This window comes from Bos indicus x Bos taurus, chromosome 23 (assembly GCF_003369695.1).
Source record: "Bos indicus x Bos taurus breed Angus x Brahman F1 hybrid chromosome 23, Bos_hybrid_MaternalHap_v2.0, whole genome shotgun sequence".
NCBI classification, from domain to species: Eukaryota; Metazoa; Chordata; class Mammalia; order Artiodactyla; family Bovidae; genus Bos; species Bos indicus x Bos taurus.
In genome coordinates this window covers 53,133,398-53,147,777 of record NC_040098.1, presented here as the reverse complement: position 1 = coordinate 53,147,777, position 14,380 = coordinate 53,133,398, and the positions used below count along the sequence as shown (strand labels likewise).

Here is a 14,380-nt window from a genome sequence, read left to right as displayed (position 1 = left end):
AGCCCCTGTGCAAAGACTCCCAGCCAGAGAGGGGACAGTTTGATTACTAAAACAGCAGCACTATGATAATGAATTGAAACTCAATTAAATATGCTCAAGCTGAGTTAGAAAAATATGCTCAAGCCATGATTAGAAAACATCTTCATTACCTTTTGAAAAAAAATGGTGACGGAACCAACTCATTCTGAGAACGAATTAGAAAGTAAAATCAAGTTTTACCCTGCCTTTCCTGTATGAACTGGACTTCAGAGTAACCGAATCGCTGATGAAATTTTTTATTTTTTAATTTCATGCTCCAGCTACCAATCATTAGTTTGCAATCTCCAAGGAAATAAGGCCAATACTTTGGCTACCTGACGAGAAGAGATGACTCACTGGAAAAGACCTTGATGCTGGGAAAGACTGAAGGCAGGAGAAGGGGATGACAGAGGATGAGATGGTTGGATAGCATCACCGACTCAATGGACATGAGCTTGAGCAAACTCCAGGAGATGGTGAAGGACAGGGAAGCCTGGTGTGCCACAGTCCATGGGGTCGCAAAGAGTCGGACACAACTTAGCGACTGAACAACTAGGAAATAAAAGATCATGGCAACAATTACCAATGGTGCTAAAACTAATAGATGAAAAGTTTGACCGTTTTAAAGGGTAGAGCGAGCTGATAACACTTGAATGCAGTTTTCAATCCTATCACCAACAGGGAGACAATCAAACATTACAGACATCCTGGTGACAAAATCCAAATTAAAATCACGCCTGAAACTGATAAAACTTCATTAATCGTAAGTTTGGAAACACAAGAAGCAGAGAAACATGCTGCTGACACAAGGAGGAAACAACATGGAAACTCCAGAAAATGAGAGCGTCCGTAGAACCATGATTTATTCAACAAAGAAGCTGACGAAAGGGCCGTCAGTCAGTTCACTCACTCAGTCATGTCCGACTCTCTGCGACCCCATGAACTGCAGCACGCCAGGCTTCCCTGTCCATCACTAACTCACGGAGTTTGCTCAGACTCACATCCACCAAGTTGGTGATGCCGTCCAACCATCTCAACCTCTGTCACCCCCTTTTCTTTCTGCCTTCAATCTTTCCCAGCATCAGGGTTTTCCAGTGGGTCAGTTCTTTGAATCAGGTGGCCAAAGTATTAAGAATTTCAGCTTCAGCATCAGTCCTTCCAATGAATATTCAGGACTGATTTCCTTTAGGATTGAAAAGGCCCTAGAGATAGGAAAAAATACTTCAGAGACATGCGAGTAAAAGCAACACACAGACCCTGACAGGAGCCCTGATCTGACTGAACTGTCTAAACAACTTTTATGAGAATGGACACTGACTGTGTTCCAGAGTCTAAGCTCAGACTGCTTGCTGCAAAACAGGCCAGTAATCAAGAGGCGAGCTGTCAGGACAAGGAACGTGGCTTTATTCAGAAAGCTGGCAAACCGAGAGGATGGTGGGCTCATGCCCTAAAGAACCTTCTTGCCTGAGTCAGGCTCCTTCTACACTGAAAGGGGAGGGAGTAAAGCCAAACACTTCCCTGTTCCTGCCAGCCTCCAGAGGGCATGTGTGAATTTTTCCCTCCCTGCAGCCATTCACAGGGGGCCTGGTGCAGAGGGTTCCTGTGAGCTAAACCAAAGCATTTTATTAGCCTGATGCTCATGACCTGGGCGGCAAAATTCCCAGAGATGAGCCATGTACAATCTAAGCTTACAGGCACCATCCCTTGAGTGATTAATCTGTAATAGAATACAAAAGGTTCTTTCCTATTTCAACTGGATATTTGATAAAATTAATGGATTGTTACATTTTTTCCCAGATCTGGTAATAGCATTGAGACTACATTTTCAAAGACATCATCCTTATCTGATCCATGTGTGGATGAAACGACCCTTCATCCAGAGAGGGCGGGGGATTGGCCGTGAGCTCAGGGCTGCTGAAGCCGCCACGAAGTCAGCTCTGCGCTTCCCTGTTCTGCTGTGATCAACCTCTAGGAATGTCCAAAGTAAGTTCAAACAATGGCCTTTTGCACAACAGCACATTAATTTACCCTGGTGCCAAAGAGCTATCAGTTTAAGACACAATAAAATAAATACTTCAGCAGATAATACATGCAATGACGAAAGTATGTAGGCCATAGGTCATCTCAAGGTTAATGCAATTCACATTGATACCATCAGAGCCAACACTCAGCTTTACTGAAAACGCTTGGCAGATGCTGCAACCAAATGTCCAAAGCACTGCACGGTTTTACAGCACTGACAGTGATGCGGTAAACTGCTTATAAAAAAGGAAAAATGGCTGGGAAAAAAGTAAAGTTAAATAATGAAAGTGCGATTTGAAAAAAAGAGGACTGACTAGGGTCATCCTCCTTTGAAAAATATAAAACTGCTTTTCTCCTATAAATAAATGAAATACAAATTTATTAAAATCTTCCTGACAGTATTTTTAAATGAAATTAAGAAAAACAGTTCAAGGAATTGATAAAAGTACTCTGAGTTCAGCACCAGGAAAGACCACTGAGTTGGATGTCTCTTCAAAGGTAGAATTCACTCGACTGGGCTCTCTTTCGGTTAAAAGCAGAATAGGGCGTGAGAAACCTGTGGAGGGCGGCCAAGAGCGTGGCAGGCTAGCGGGCACTGCCACTCGGGCTCCAAGTTAGAGACGAGAGCAGACGTGCACGGGGCCTAACGCACAGCGCCAGGGATGTGATGCTCACAAAGGCGCCCTCAGAATTCTGCAAGGCTTGGTCTTCAGAGTCAATCTGGAAAGGTGGAATGACACTCAAGAGACCTTTGGGTTACACCTATTTTGTAATAATCTAATTACTTCTAAATGAATAGCTCCCATCGTGTTTTTGCTAACTGTTTTCTTATTTAATCAACCAAAATTCTCTTCTTCAACATTAAACTGAATTAAAAAATAATTCAATCTGATATCCTGTTGAAAATACCTATTAGGGTAAAAGCCAAACTGTAAATTAGTATTTTACTTGACGTGTGTTTTCCCTGTCACCTCTGGCTTGGGTAATTTATGCCAAGGTGTTTCCCACTAAGCAACCAACGGATGGAGGAAATGTACTAGGGAAGGTTTTCTCTACACCGGCACCGAGGAAGGCCACAGCACAGAGGTGGGGATGGCGTGGAGGGAGGCCTGGAGACAGTGGGGAGGAGACAGAGGGAGGGAGGAGTTATGGGTGTGCAGGGGAGACACTGCTGAGTCCCTGTCTAGGTCTACACGTGCTGTGAACTGACCCTTGAATGGCTGGCTGGGCTATTTTATTAGAAATAGGAACTAATATTTGGATGCTGAAATAACTCCTTTATTAATGGGACAAAACAAACTTTTTCTTTGCTGAACTCAGCTCTTATCTTTTGCCCACACGCCTGGAGCCAGCCCTGGCTGGAGACTGGGTTTAAGGAGAACGGTGTCTCCTGGCACTGCTGGGTTCCGAGTGGGGCTTCCCTGCGGGAGGGAGGAGAGCCTTCGTCCACCCCTGGGGGGATGGCAGTGCACGGGCTCTGTCCCCTTCTTCTACACTCCCTGCCCTGCCTGTGGGAGGCAGCGAGAGGGCAGAGCAGGTACCTGCAGGAGGAGCTGGTGAGGGCTGGGCTCGCTTGGACCCTGCGGCCCCCGCATCCCCGCCTGCTGGTGCCTCTGTCTTATCCTTTGATCAGTGTGAGGTCAGGAGAGACGACTGTCCTTCACCGGTTCTGGGGCCCAGAGATTCTAATGGTGTTTCCTGCCTTTCCTTCACGCAGGCTGAAGCAGCGATGGGTGAGAGTCCCTCCTCTCCGCCCCTCTGATGTGGGACACGACTACTCCTCTCTTAGGAGGATCCAAGGAGCTGTCCCAGCACTTAGTAAACCTCCCCACACACTCCAGGAAAAGATTCTCCCTAGGGTTGTGCACAGTTTAACAAGGAATGAGATGGGTGTTTCCATGGAGATGCTGATTTCATGAGACAAATGACAGGCAGCCTGTCCACCACCCCAGTGTTCTTCACTTGAGGTAAGTGCAATTAGCTCACTGGAATACAAGGATCTGGTTAAATCACAAAAGAGTATTAGAAGAAAAGTGTTGGGGAAAAAAGAGACATACAACAGGCAATCAAGATACTCTTCACACGGCAGTGGAAATGCATCTACAGGCAGGAAGAGGTGGTCACCTAGGATGAAGAGCACCGGCTGCAGGCTGGTCTCTGCCTCCGCATGCGGGATCCACGGGGAACGAGGGAAGCGCCCCGCGTCCCACACCAGCCAGCTGCCCTCCCCGCCCACCTGGCCCCCCACACTCACAGCATCCACCACACAGATGTCTTCCCTCGCCCGATACTTCCAATGACTACAGTTAACAGGAAAGCATTTTGAGGCAAAAATCGGCTAAGTACTTATTAAAAAATGGTTGATTTTAAATTAATCTATTACCTTTACGAATATATGTAAACATACATGTTCTAGATAGAAAAGAAATATTTAAGTGAAAATTTAAAGAAAGATTACTTCTCTTATTTAATATGTTCTTAAGATTTGAACTTTCAAGTGTACTTGTAAATAAGATTATTTTTAACTGAGCTAAAACTTATCAAACGCAAGTACTCAGAGCTCTTAACAACTGAGGATAACAGAAAAATGACAGTCAGTTAAGTGACTCAGAACTAACCAGAACGATCTTTCCTGATATATATTAAATTAAAGAGGTGATCAACTGGATTTTTAAAAAAAATTACTACAGTGTCAGAAACTACAGCAATACACAGGTACCTATATGATTTGCAAAATTCAGCTCTGAAATGAAAAATGAAATTGGACATGAAAATTCTAAAGATAATACTAAGGTAACTGAAATTCTTCTGGAGGACTAAGTCAAACTATTGTGGCTGCTCAGCTTGGTCTCAAAACTTCAGTCAACTTTAAAGAAACGAAAAGTCGCTCTATGACTATGAGAGATTGAGGTTCAGCTGGGCATCCAGTCAAAACTACACTGAGAACAGAACTAGATATAGCTTAGAAAAGTCTGTAAAAGTGGGTGTTGGTTTCTAAGAGGTTTTGGCACCAGAGGAATGGCACGTGAATGGCGGGTGGTACAGTGCTGTGTGCATATGCCAAGGAGAGGATGCTTGCCTGAAAGAAAGCACCAGAACCTCCATGCCACACGGCCAGCAGCACCTCAGTTTGTACAAAAACCTCCCTGGTAACTATGACATCACTTTGCATCCATCATCACTCACAGTGTGGGCTGGGAAGATGTGAGGGGCAGAGAAGGACCCCAGACCTGGACACTGAGTCAGTCCACACCTGGCAGCAGGGAAGACCCGAAGAGCCTGGTGATGCACCCCCCTACCCTGCCCTCGCCCTCTTGAGTCCTCACAAGGACTGAGCAAGATGCACCTCAACTGTCCCTGAACAGCACGTTATATTGTGCACAGAGACGCCACACAGAAATGCTCTCACGTCAGGTATCCCTGACACTCGTGTTTAAATCAAATGCAATTACTGATGACTGAGGGACTGCACGTAGCTTCCACAGGGCACAAGTGCTAAAACGCTCACCTCAATTAAACAAATACCAATATCCACTGTGCACTATTTATTAAAAAGTGAACAAGAAGATTAATGGAAATGAGAACATCACACAATTTACTTTCCTATCGAAAAGCAACTGAGAAAAATCACTGCCGAACCACAGAACAAATACGGAAAGATAAACTGAGGCATGACCCATGTTCGCTCAGACTGTGAACTATGAATTCCCACTGCACAACTGGAGCTTGGTGGGGAGGTGGACCCTGGGAACCAGGAGAGGCCCTGGCTGCCTGGAGGTGGCATGGGAGGAGCCAGGAGCAGGACGAGCAGGACCAGTGCCCATGAGCGAAGGTCTCAGCCTGGGGAGAGGGGAGGCCTGAAGGGTTGAAGCAGGGGGTGACAGATGGGCTTTGCCAACAAGGGGCTGGGGACAGGAAGACGGTGTGGCCCTGAGGTGACACGGGGCGCCCTGCAGGAACTGGGCACGGTGGGGGCAGAACTAGGGCCTGAGGAGGAACAGCACCCTGGCAGCTGACCCAAGGGGTGAGGAGGGTGCAGGAAAGTCTGGGGGAGACATCTGTCCCTGGAGGAGGGAGGTCAGGCCACAGAGTGGATGCTGGAGGCAACAGTCAGCTTGCTCGAGTGGATGAAATCTCGGAGTCTGAACAGGGACTGGCAACCCCAGGGAAGCCGGTGTCGAGGGCCACTCCCAGTGCAGGGGCCGCAGGGGAAGGAGGCTGGGGCCCGCTCACCACAGGGGAAGGGCAGCAGGGCATGGGGGGCGTCTCTCCCAGGAGCAGGACCAGCCTGGAAGCACTCCGCAGAGCACCAAGGCCAGCAGGGCCATGGATCCCAGGATGGCTGGAGATGTGAGAGACACGAGAGGACGCGGGCCTCAGGTGGAATCTCCGAGGCACCACCCAGACAGCTAGTTCACGCTGAGCTGTTAAGTAGAATGTGTGGGGCTGTGAGCAGTCAGAGCGACAGGAGCTCAGGGGGTTCAGAGCCTGAGGTCCTGGCCAACCTTCCCCCATCCTCCAGAGGGAACCAGGATTTGTCTTAAGACAGCTGAAATTTAGAAAACTGTAATAAATTGGCTTAAAGCTCAACATTCAGAAAACTAAGATCATGGCATCCAGTCCCATCACTTTATGGCAAATAGATGGGTAAACAGTGGCTGACTTTATTTTTAGGGGCTCCAAAATCACTGCAGATGGTGACTGCAGCCATGAAATTAAAAGATGCTTACTCCTCAGAAGGAAAGTTATGACCAACCTAGACAGCATATTAAAAAGCAAAGACATTACTTTGCCAATGAAGGTCCATCTAGTCAAGGCTATGGTTTTTTCCAGTAGTCATGTATGGATGTGAGAGTTGGACTATAAAGAAAGCTGAGCGCAGAATTGATGCTTTAGAATTGTGGTGTTGGAGAAGACTCTTGAGAGTCCCTTGGACTGCAAGGAGATCCAACCAGTCCATCCTAGAGGAGATCTGTCCTGGGTATTCATTGGAAGAACTGATGCTAAAGCAGAAACTCCAATACTTTGGCCACCTGATGCAAAGGGCTGACTCATTTGAAAAGACCCTGATGCTGGGAGAGATTGAGGGCAGGAGGAGAAGGGGACGACAGAGGATGAGATGGTTGGATGGTTATCACCAACTCGATGGACATGAGTTCGGGTGAACTCCGGGAGTTGGTGATGGACAGGGAGGCCTGGCGTGCTGCGGTTCATGGGGTTGCAAAGAGTCAGACACGAGTGAGCAACTGAACTGAAATGAGTAAGTATTAAGAGGTAAGTGTACACAAGGCACATGCATTACAGGCACACAAATGACTGAAACTGTGAGGAGTAAAACACCTAGCATGTGCATGAGTGTGCACGTGTGCAGGGCCTGCTGGACAACAACTCTTTTATTTGTGAACCAGGGATTGGTTAACTGTTGTTACAAGCATTTGGTACAGCAGGGTCCAAATTTTGTTTGTGAATTTGCAAAGTCCCAATAAACCTGCACAGTGGGCACATGTCACCTGAACTGACAAGGATCTTGATTATCACTCCTAATCTAATTTCACCCATTTCCTTCCGGAATCGCTACTGGGATGTAACATGAAATGTGGCATATGCACCATATTACCTTCCTAAAGCTCCCAAATGTTGAAATTTCCAAAGTTACCTAGCCCAAGGGTTTTGAAAAAGACTGCAGATCGAAAGCTCCAGAGGCTGCTGACAGACAACCTTGAGACCAGTGATCCACCCAGGGAGTTAGGTGTGCTCATACGAAGTCAGGAACTCAGCTTACACTGAAGGTGCATGTCATCCACTGCCCTGGGTAACTGACCACTACCCCTGAGCTCACGGACCGGGCTGTAAGAAGCTCCACCACCGTAAGGGCAGTGCTGGAACCAATGGACAGGATACTCCCTCGTAGATAATTATCTTGCACATAAAACACGCATAATTCCCATAGGTTCCATCTAAAGCACCACGCCCACCCTCCACTGGCCGTATCACACGTGCAGAGTGGATGGCTGGAGTCTTGACACTTAAGCAGACGCCTGAGGACAAAGGACTCCTGACCATACGGGCAATGGGAAGATCCTGCAGGGAGGACGTGGGAAGTCTTCCCTGTGTGCTATGGGCAGCTGGCGAGGCCATGGGGTAGAGTGTAGGGTCAGTACTAACCGCGTTGCAGATTTTACTGTAAGACACTACAAAAATTTTAAGCAAGTTTCTGACAGGATCTGACATACTGTAAAAGGATGTATTTGGGATGTGAGCTGTCATCCAGTCGGGACACAGAAAAGAATGTATGTATGAACAAACCTAATTCCCAGGGTAGATCACTGGTCTCAAGGTCATCTGTGAATAGCCTCTGGAACTTTCGATCTGCAATCTTTTTCAAAACTCTTGAGCTAGGTGACTTTAGGAATTTCAACATTTGGGACCTTTAGGAAGGTATTATAGGAAGGAGCATTGAGGAAGGTAATGAATGCCCTTAGGGGAGAAAGATCAACTATGATCTGCTTTAGGCAGAAGGCTCAAACGTCTATAATGATAGATGGTGACTTCAGGAATTAAATAGCTACAATCACATAAACATTACTAATTTAATGATTCTGATTCTTAGCTTATACTTCCGGCATCATTGCATCATTACCCCTAATATGAACAACTTGATGATTTCAAATTGTGGTGCTGGAGAAGACTCTTGAGAGTCCCTTGGATGGCAAGGAGATCAAACAAGTCAATCCCAAAGGACATCAACCCTGAATGTTCATTGGAAGGACTGACACTGAAGCTGAAGCTCCAATACTCTGGCCACCTGGTGTGAAGGGCTGACTCACTGGAAAAGACCCTGATGTTGGGAAAGACTGAAGGCAGGAGGAGAAGAGGGCGACAGAGGATGAGATGGTTGGAGGGCATCACCGACCCGATGGACGTGAGTCTGAGTAAACTCTAGAAGATAGTGAGGGACGGGGAGGCCTGGCATGCTGCAGTCCATGGGGTTGCAAAGAGTGACACGACTGAGCAACTGAACAACAGTATGAACGGTAACAATAAAAACAAAACATGTTTGAAGAATAAATGATGCTATCACCATCTAATAAAAGCATCACACAACAATAACGACAGGATATCACAACACGCTGTTGAACGAATAAAGGTAACACAACTTTCCAGCAGGTCGCGGGTACAGCCACACACGCCCCAAAGACCTGATGTCTAATAAGAACAGAACCATTTTCACACCAGGCGACACCAACACGTTAGTAGGTGGCCTGGCTTTATGTATTCCATGGTACTTCAAACAAAGAAACAAGTGTCTATCAATCAAAAATGTATTTCTTTCAAGGAGCAAGTTATTTCTAAAACACACATTACCAAGTGATCTAAGTGACATTTATTTGGTGTCACAGTGATAATACTGGAACTGTCTGCCGTCTTCCCGCAGCTGAATTTTCTCTGCTAAATTATGATGCTCTTACTCCCATACCCTCTCCTTGAATCTTTCATATCTTCGGCAACTGTAACTGGGTCTTACGTAGAAGCGATCAAACGTCTTAAGTAAATTTCCTGCAGTTTTCTGACTGCAGAAAACTTCACTCAGTCTACTGCTTCTATGCAAGCAAGAAGCACCCCAGGAAGCAAGTGTGTGTTACTGAGATGATCACATACTCTGAGGTGTAATTAATTATCCTCTGGAATTTAAGATTAGCTCTAAGCCATTTTAAGCACTAATAATTTAAAGTCTCCTAAACTCCAAACTATCAAAAAGTGGGTTTAAGTTAATAAAGATTTAAAAATCAAGTCAATCCCTTAGTAAATATGGAAAAAATGGGAACAAAAAGAAAAGCATCTTAAGCACGTATCAAGAAAAGCAAATCTATATTCACGTCTCAGGATGCATGGACCTGGAGACCAGTAAACTGAAACCACCCACCTGTTGGGGGCAGGCAGTCCCTCCAGTCGAAGTAGCCAGCGTAAATGCCAGGTTCCAAGGAGCCCACGATGGGGTCTGCCTTCAGCTCAATGTAGCTTTCAAACAGCCTCTGGTCCAGATCTTTGAGTGAGGCCATGCTCACCTGTGAGCACAGTGAGAGCACCCCAGTGAGGCCACGCCTGCTCACACACACAAGTGGAACACGCACGGCGTCTACTCGCAGGTGAAGAAAACAGTGAAACAATGTAAGTAAACGCTGAGTAGGTTTGAACAGTACTTACCGGCTTTCCCACAAAAAGGCATGACTTTTGCTTCGCCGCTGGTGATAAAGAGCACTCTAGCATGGCAGGCGCCCTGCTTACCCACTGTCTACACTGCGCTCTGAAGCTCACTCAAAACAGTTACAGAAACATAAAATCATGGTTTTATTTTAATGTTTCCAACTTAAATTTTCTAGTTTACTATTTAAAAACCTTTTTTGGTAAGAATAATTAGTAAAAATTAAACTTCTGAGAAAGAAAAAAATAACATAAAGAAAGCCCTGTTATTTTCATTTCAAAGATGACAGAAAGAGCACTTTTAATTGAGCCAGCGCTATAGAAATAAACTCACTGAACTATAATCAGAACCACTATGGGGAGCGGTGGGCAGGGGTGCAGACTGCTGGGTAAGACAGGCTCAAGAGGCTCAAGGATGGACTGTGCAAGACTCTAAGACGAGGAGCAGGGCCACTGTTTTGTACTAACTGTAAATGGAGGGTAACCTTTGACAGTTGTATTTTAAAAAAACAACAAAATTTTAACTAGAATAAATACAGCAAAAAAAAATTATATACAATTATGCTAAAAATAATCAAATATGTAAAATATATTGCCTATGGTTCAAGTGACTCAAAAATCTTTAAAACTGTTTGCTGTAAAGGAGCTTCCCTGGACTTAAAAAAAACAAAACCTGTCCTTTCTCTATCTCCACGCTGAAATATTGGAAAGAGATTTACAGGCATCACAGAAAACATCACTCAAGAATTGAATGCCAAACTAAAAGACTCCACATGCTGCAACTAAGATGTGGCCCCGCCAAATAAGCAATAAATACATAAAAATGAGTATACATGTCTAGAAAAGAGAGCCTTCCCTCCTTGGCCTGTGAATGTCTCAGGAGATAGAAGAGGTTGGGGGTGGGGGCCCCATCCTATCCATTTCTCTCTAGGCATTCGACTTTAAAAAAAATAATTTAATGCCAGACTTTAATGGCTATTATAACATTCTTGGGTAGATCAAAAATCTGCAACTATCCAAACTGCAAATTAGATCATTCTTTTAAAAAGACTGGCACAGAGTACACCAGCTTTTTATATATGTAAAGGTCATTCCTTGGGTTTATGTAATTACAGCTACTAATAAAATTATAAGCCAAAGTTTATTAACCATACAGCTCTGGTTTTCCCTTCTCAAAGGGCTCAGAGACTGGCCTGCAGCCTCTGAGCCCCTTTAAAGAGACCATTCTAGCCAATGAGCATATGAGAAAGTGTTAACCTGCTAAGCAGGGAAAGACATGCAAAAGAAAACACCACAAGAGGATGTTTCCTATCAAATGAGAACTAATTGGCAGTGATGGCCAAACGCAAGGGCGCAGCTTCTGAACAGCAGCCCGGCAGGCAGAGTCTGCCGGGAGGGAGCCTCTGCAGCGGCAGTTCACTTCCAGGAATTTACTGTGAGGAAGGGAGGAGGGTGACGCGGCCAGCGTTCCCTCTCAGTGACAGCCACAAAAACCACCTGAAGGTTCCCAGCAGGAAAAAGGGAAAACAAGAATTATACAATGGCACATCCAACAGTAACAAATACTATAAAGCCATGAAACTCACATTTATAAAAATGGAGAAGTGCTCCCAACAGAACAGCCAAGAGAAAGAGCTATATTCGTTATAAACTAAATTCAGAAAATTGTTTCATATTTTAATGACATACACAGACACAGGTCTATGTAAGATACTAATTACTATATATTCTAAAATAAGACAGTGTTTATCTTTGCTGGATTACAGGTGATTAAAAAAAACCTTTTTTACATTTCTTAGTATTTCTCCTTTTAAAAAATGATTAAGTCTTATTTAAAAAAAAAAAAAAAAGAACGTTTGCTTTGGCTGTGCTGGCTTTCTGCTGTTGGGGGGCCGTCTCTGGTTGTGCTGCAAGGGCTTCTCACTGCAGCTCCTCGTGTTGCACAGCATGGGCTCCAGAGTCTCAGCAGCCCCGGGGCATGAGCTTAGCTGCCCTGCGGCATGTGGAATGTTCCAGACCAGGGACTGAACCTGGGTCCCTGCACTGGCAGGTGGGTTCTTAACAACTGGACCACCAGGGAAGTCCAGAGGTCTCATTTTTATAATAAGAAAAAGAAAATGCACAATAAAAAAACGTTTCCAACACTTGAGACTGGGAGGCGCTGGCACCGCAAGTGGAAATGCACAGGCGCGCAGGGCTCCACAGCACAGCCCAACAAAGGCCTCCAACGGGGCTCATTCGGACCAAGTGTCTCGCAGAGAAAGAGGATTTGGAAATGCTGACAAGTTTCATGTTTATTATTTAATGCTGCTTTATAAAGTTCAAAATGATATACATTTAACCAACCGGCGTCAGATCCTATTCCTCTGGTGTCTTCTCATAGAAACAATTTTGTCATTAAAAAAAAAACCAAAAAACAATTTTGTCCTTTACTTTAGGGCATGTATGATGCCAGACCAACAGGCACTCTGGACTTAGCCTGAGAAAACGTGAACTGGAGGCCTGCTGTGCTAACCTCCCTCTCTCTGAGCATCTTTCTGCATGAAAAACAGAGTTAATAATACTTTCCTTAATTACTTCAGAGAGCTATTTTCATCAAACAAAACTGTAAAAAAATCATTCTAGTTTTAAAGAATGAAAAGTGAAAAAGTGAGTGAGTCGCTTGGTCGTGTCCGACTCTGCAAGCCCATGGACTGTGGTTCACCAGGCTCTTCTGTCCATGGGATTCTTCAGGCAAGAATACTGGAGAAGGTTGCCATTCCCTTCTTCAGAGGATCTTCCCAATCCAGGTATCCAGCCTGTATCCCCTGCATTTCAGGCAGATTCTTTACTGTCTGAGCCACCAGGGAAGCAAGCCCCAAAGGATGAATGATAATTAAATTTTAATAAACTCCTAACAAGCATGATTATTTATGTAAAAATTAATTCTACTCTTGCAGATGAAGAGCAAGATAAAGGGGACTGAAAAGACCAGTGAAGGTCTTCGTGAAACAGAATACAGAAGGAACTATGCCTGGAGAAACTTTCGCCAAGTCCCCAAGCACAGCTCGGGGGAGACCTGTGAGAGGTGGGGTCCAAGGGGTGAAGACGCCCAGCAGCAGCTCTGAGGCAGCCTTCCCTCTGACAGCAGAGCAGAGCATGGGTGACCAGTGTTCAGGGGATCTGAATGCCCCGGACTGCTTTGGGATCTGGGCCTCCAGAGTTACGTTACCTGAGAAGGGAACCATGAAAAACAGGGGCAGCTGGCAGTTTTACCTTAATGCAAGAAATATATTTTACTTCATTGTCATCATGAAATTAAGGAATTCACTCATAAAAAACAGAAACAGCACAGAGACTATAAATCTAGTTTACTGTCTATTCCTTTAATGCTTAGTTGAAAGCTTTCAAAATATTCAATTCCAAATTCTGAGTGCCACAAATAGCACCCCCCAGATCCTCAAATCACCTTAGTTTCAGAACACAAGAGCCTGGACAAAGACGTGGAAGGACACGGTCAGTCTCATTCTGCTTCTTACTGACACAGGCTGACTCTAACAGAAAATCTCTAAGTATAAGAAAGGCTCAAAATTCTCCAAGCCAGGCTTCAGCAATACTTGAACCGTGAACTTCCAGATGTTCAAGCTGGTTTTAGAAAAGGCAGAGGAAACAGAGATCAAATTGCCAACATCCGCTGGATCATCGAAAAAAGCAAGAGAGTTCCAGAAAAACGTTTATTTCTGCTTTATTGACTATGCCAAAGCCTTTGACTGTGTGGATCACAATAAACTGTGGAAAATTCTGAAAGAGATGGGAATACTAGACCAACTGACCTGCCTCTTGAGAAACCTGTATGCAGGTCAGGAAGCAACAGTTAGAACTGAGTACGTCAAGGCTGTATATTGTCACCCTGCTTATTTAACTTATATGCAGAGTACATCATGAGAAACGCTGGGCTGGAGGAAGCACAAGCTGAAATCAAGATTGCTGGGAGAAATATCAATAACCTCAGATATGCAGATGACACCACCCTTATGGCAGAAAGTGAAGAACTAAAGAGCCTCTTGATGAAGGTCAAAGAGGAAAGCTGGCTTAAAGTTCAACATTCAGAAAACTAAGATCATGGCATCTGGTCCCATCACTTCATGGCAAATAGATG

At 44.9% G+C, this 14,380-nt stretch overlaps 1 protein-coding gene across 6 annotated transcripts in view; it reads right to left on the bottom strand.

Annotated features, from left to right (window-relative positions):
- The window catches only part of EXOC2 (exocyst complex component 2), a 123,559-nt gene that overhangs the window by 22,785 nt on the left and 86,394 nt on the right, over nucleotides 1–14,380 (bottom strand). For all 6 annotated transcript variants that reach the window (XR_003508148.1, XR_003508150.1, XR_003508151.1 and 3 more), the window contains one exon: nucleotides 9,965–10,106. Coding sequence is in view for 3 of the 6 variants with exons in the window: in XM_027524838.1 (XP_027380639.1) it covers nucleotides 9,965–10,106 (142 nt within the window). In the remaining 3 variants the exon portion in view is untranslated. The remainder of the gene's footprint in view (nucleotides 1–9,964; nucleotides 10,107–14,380) is intronic.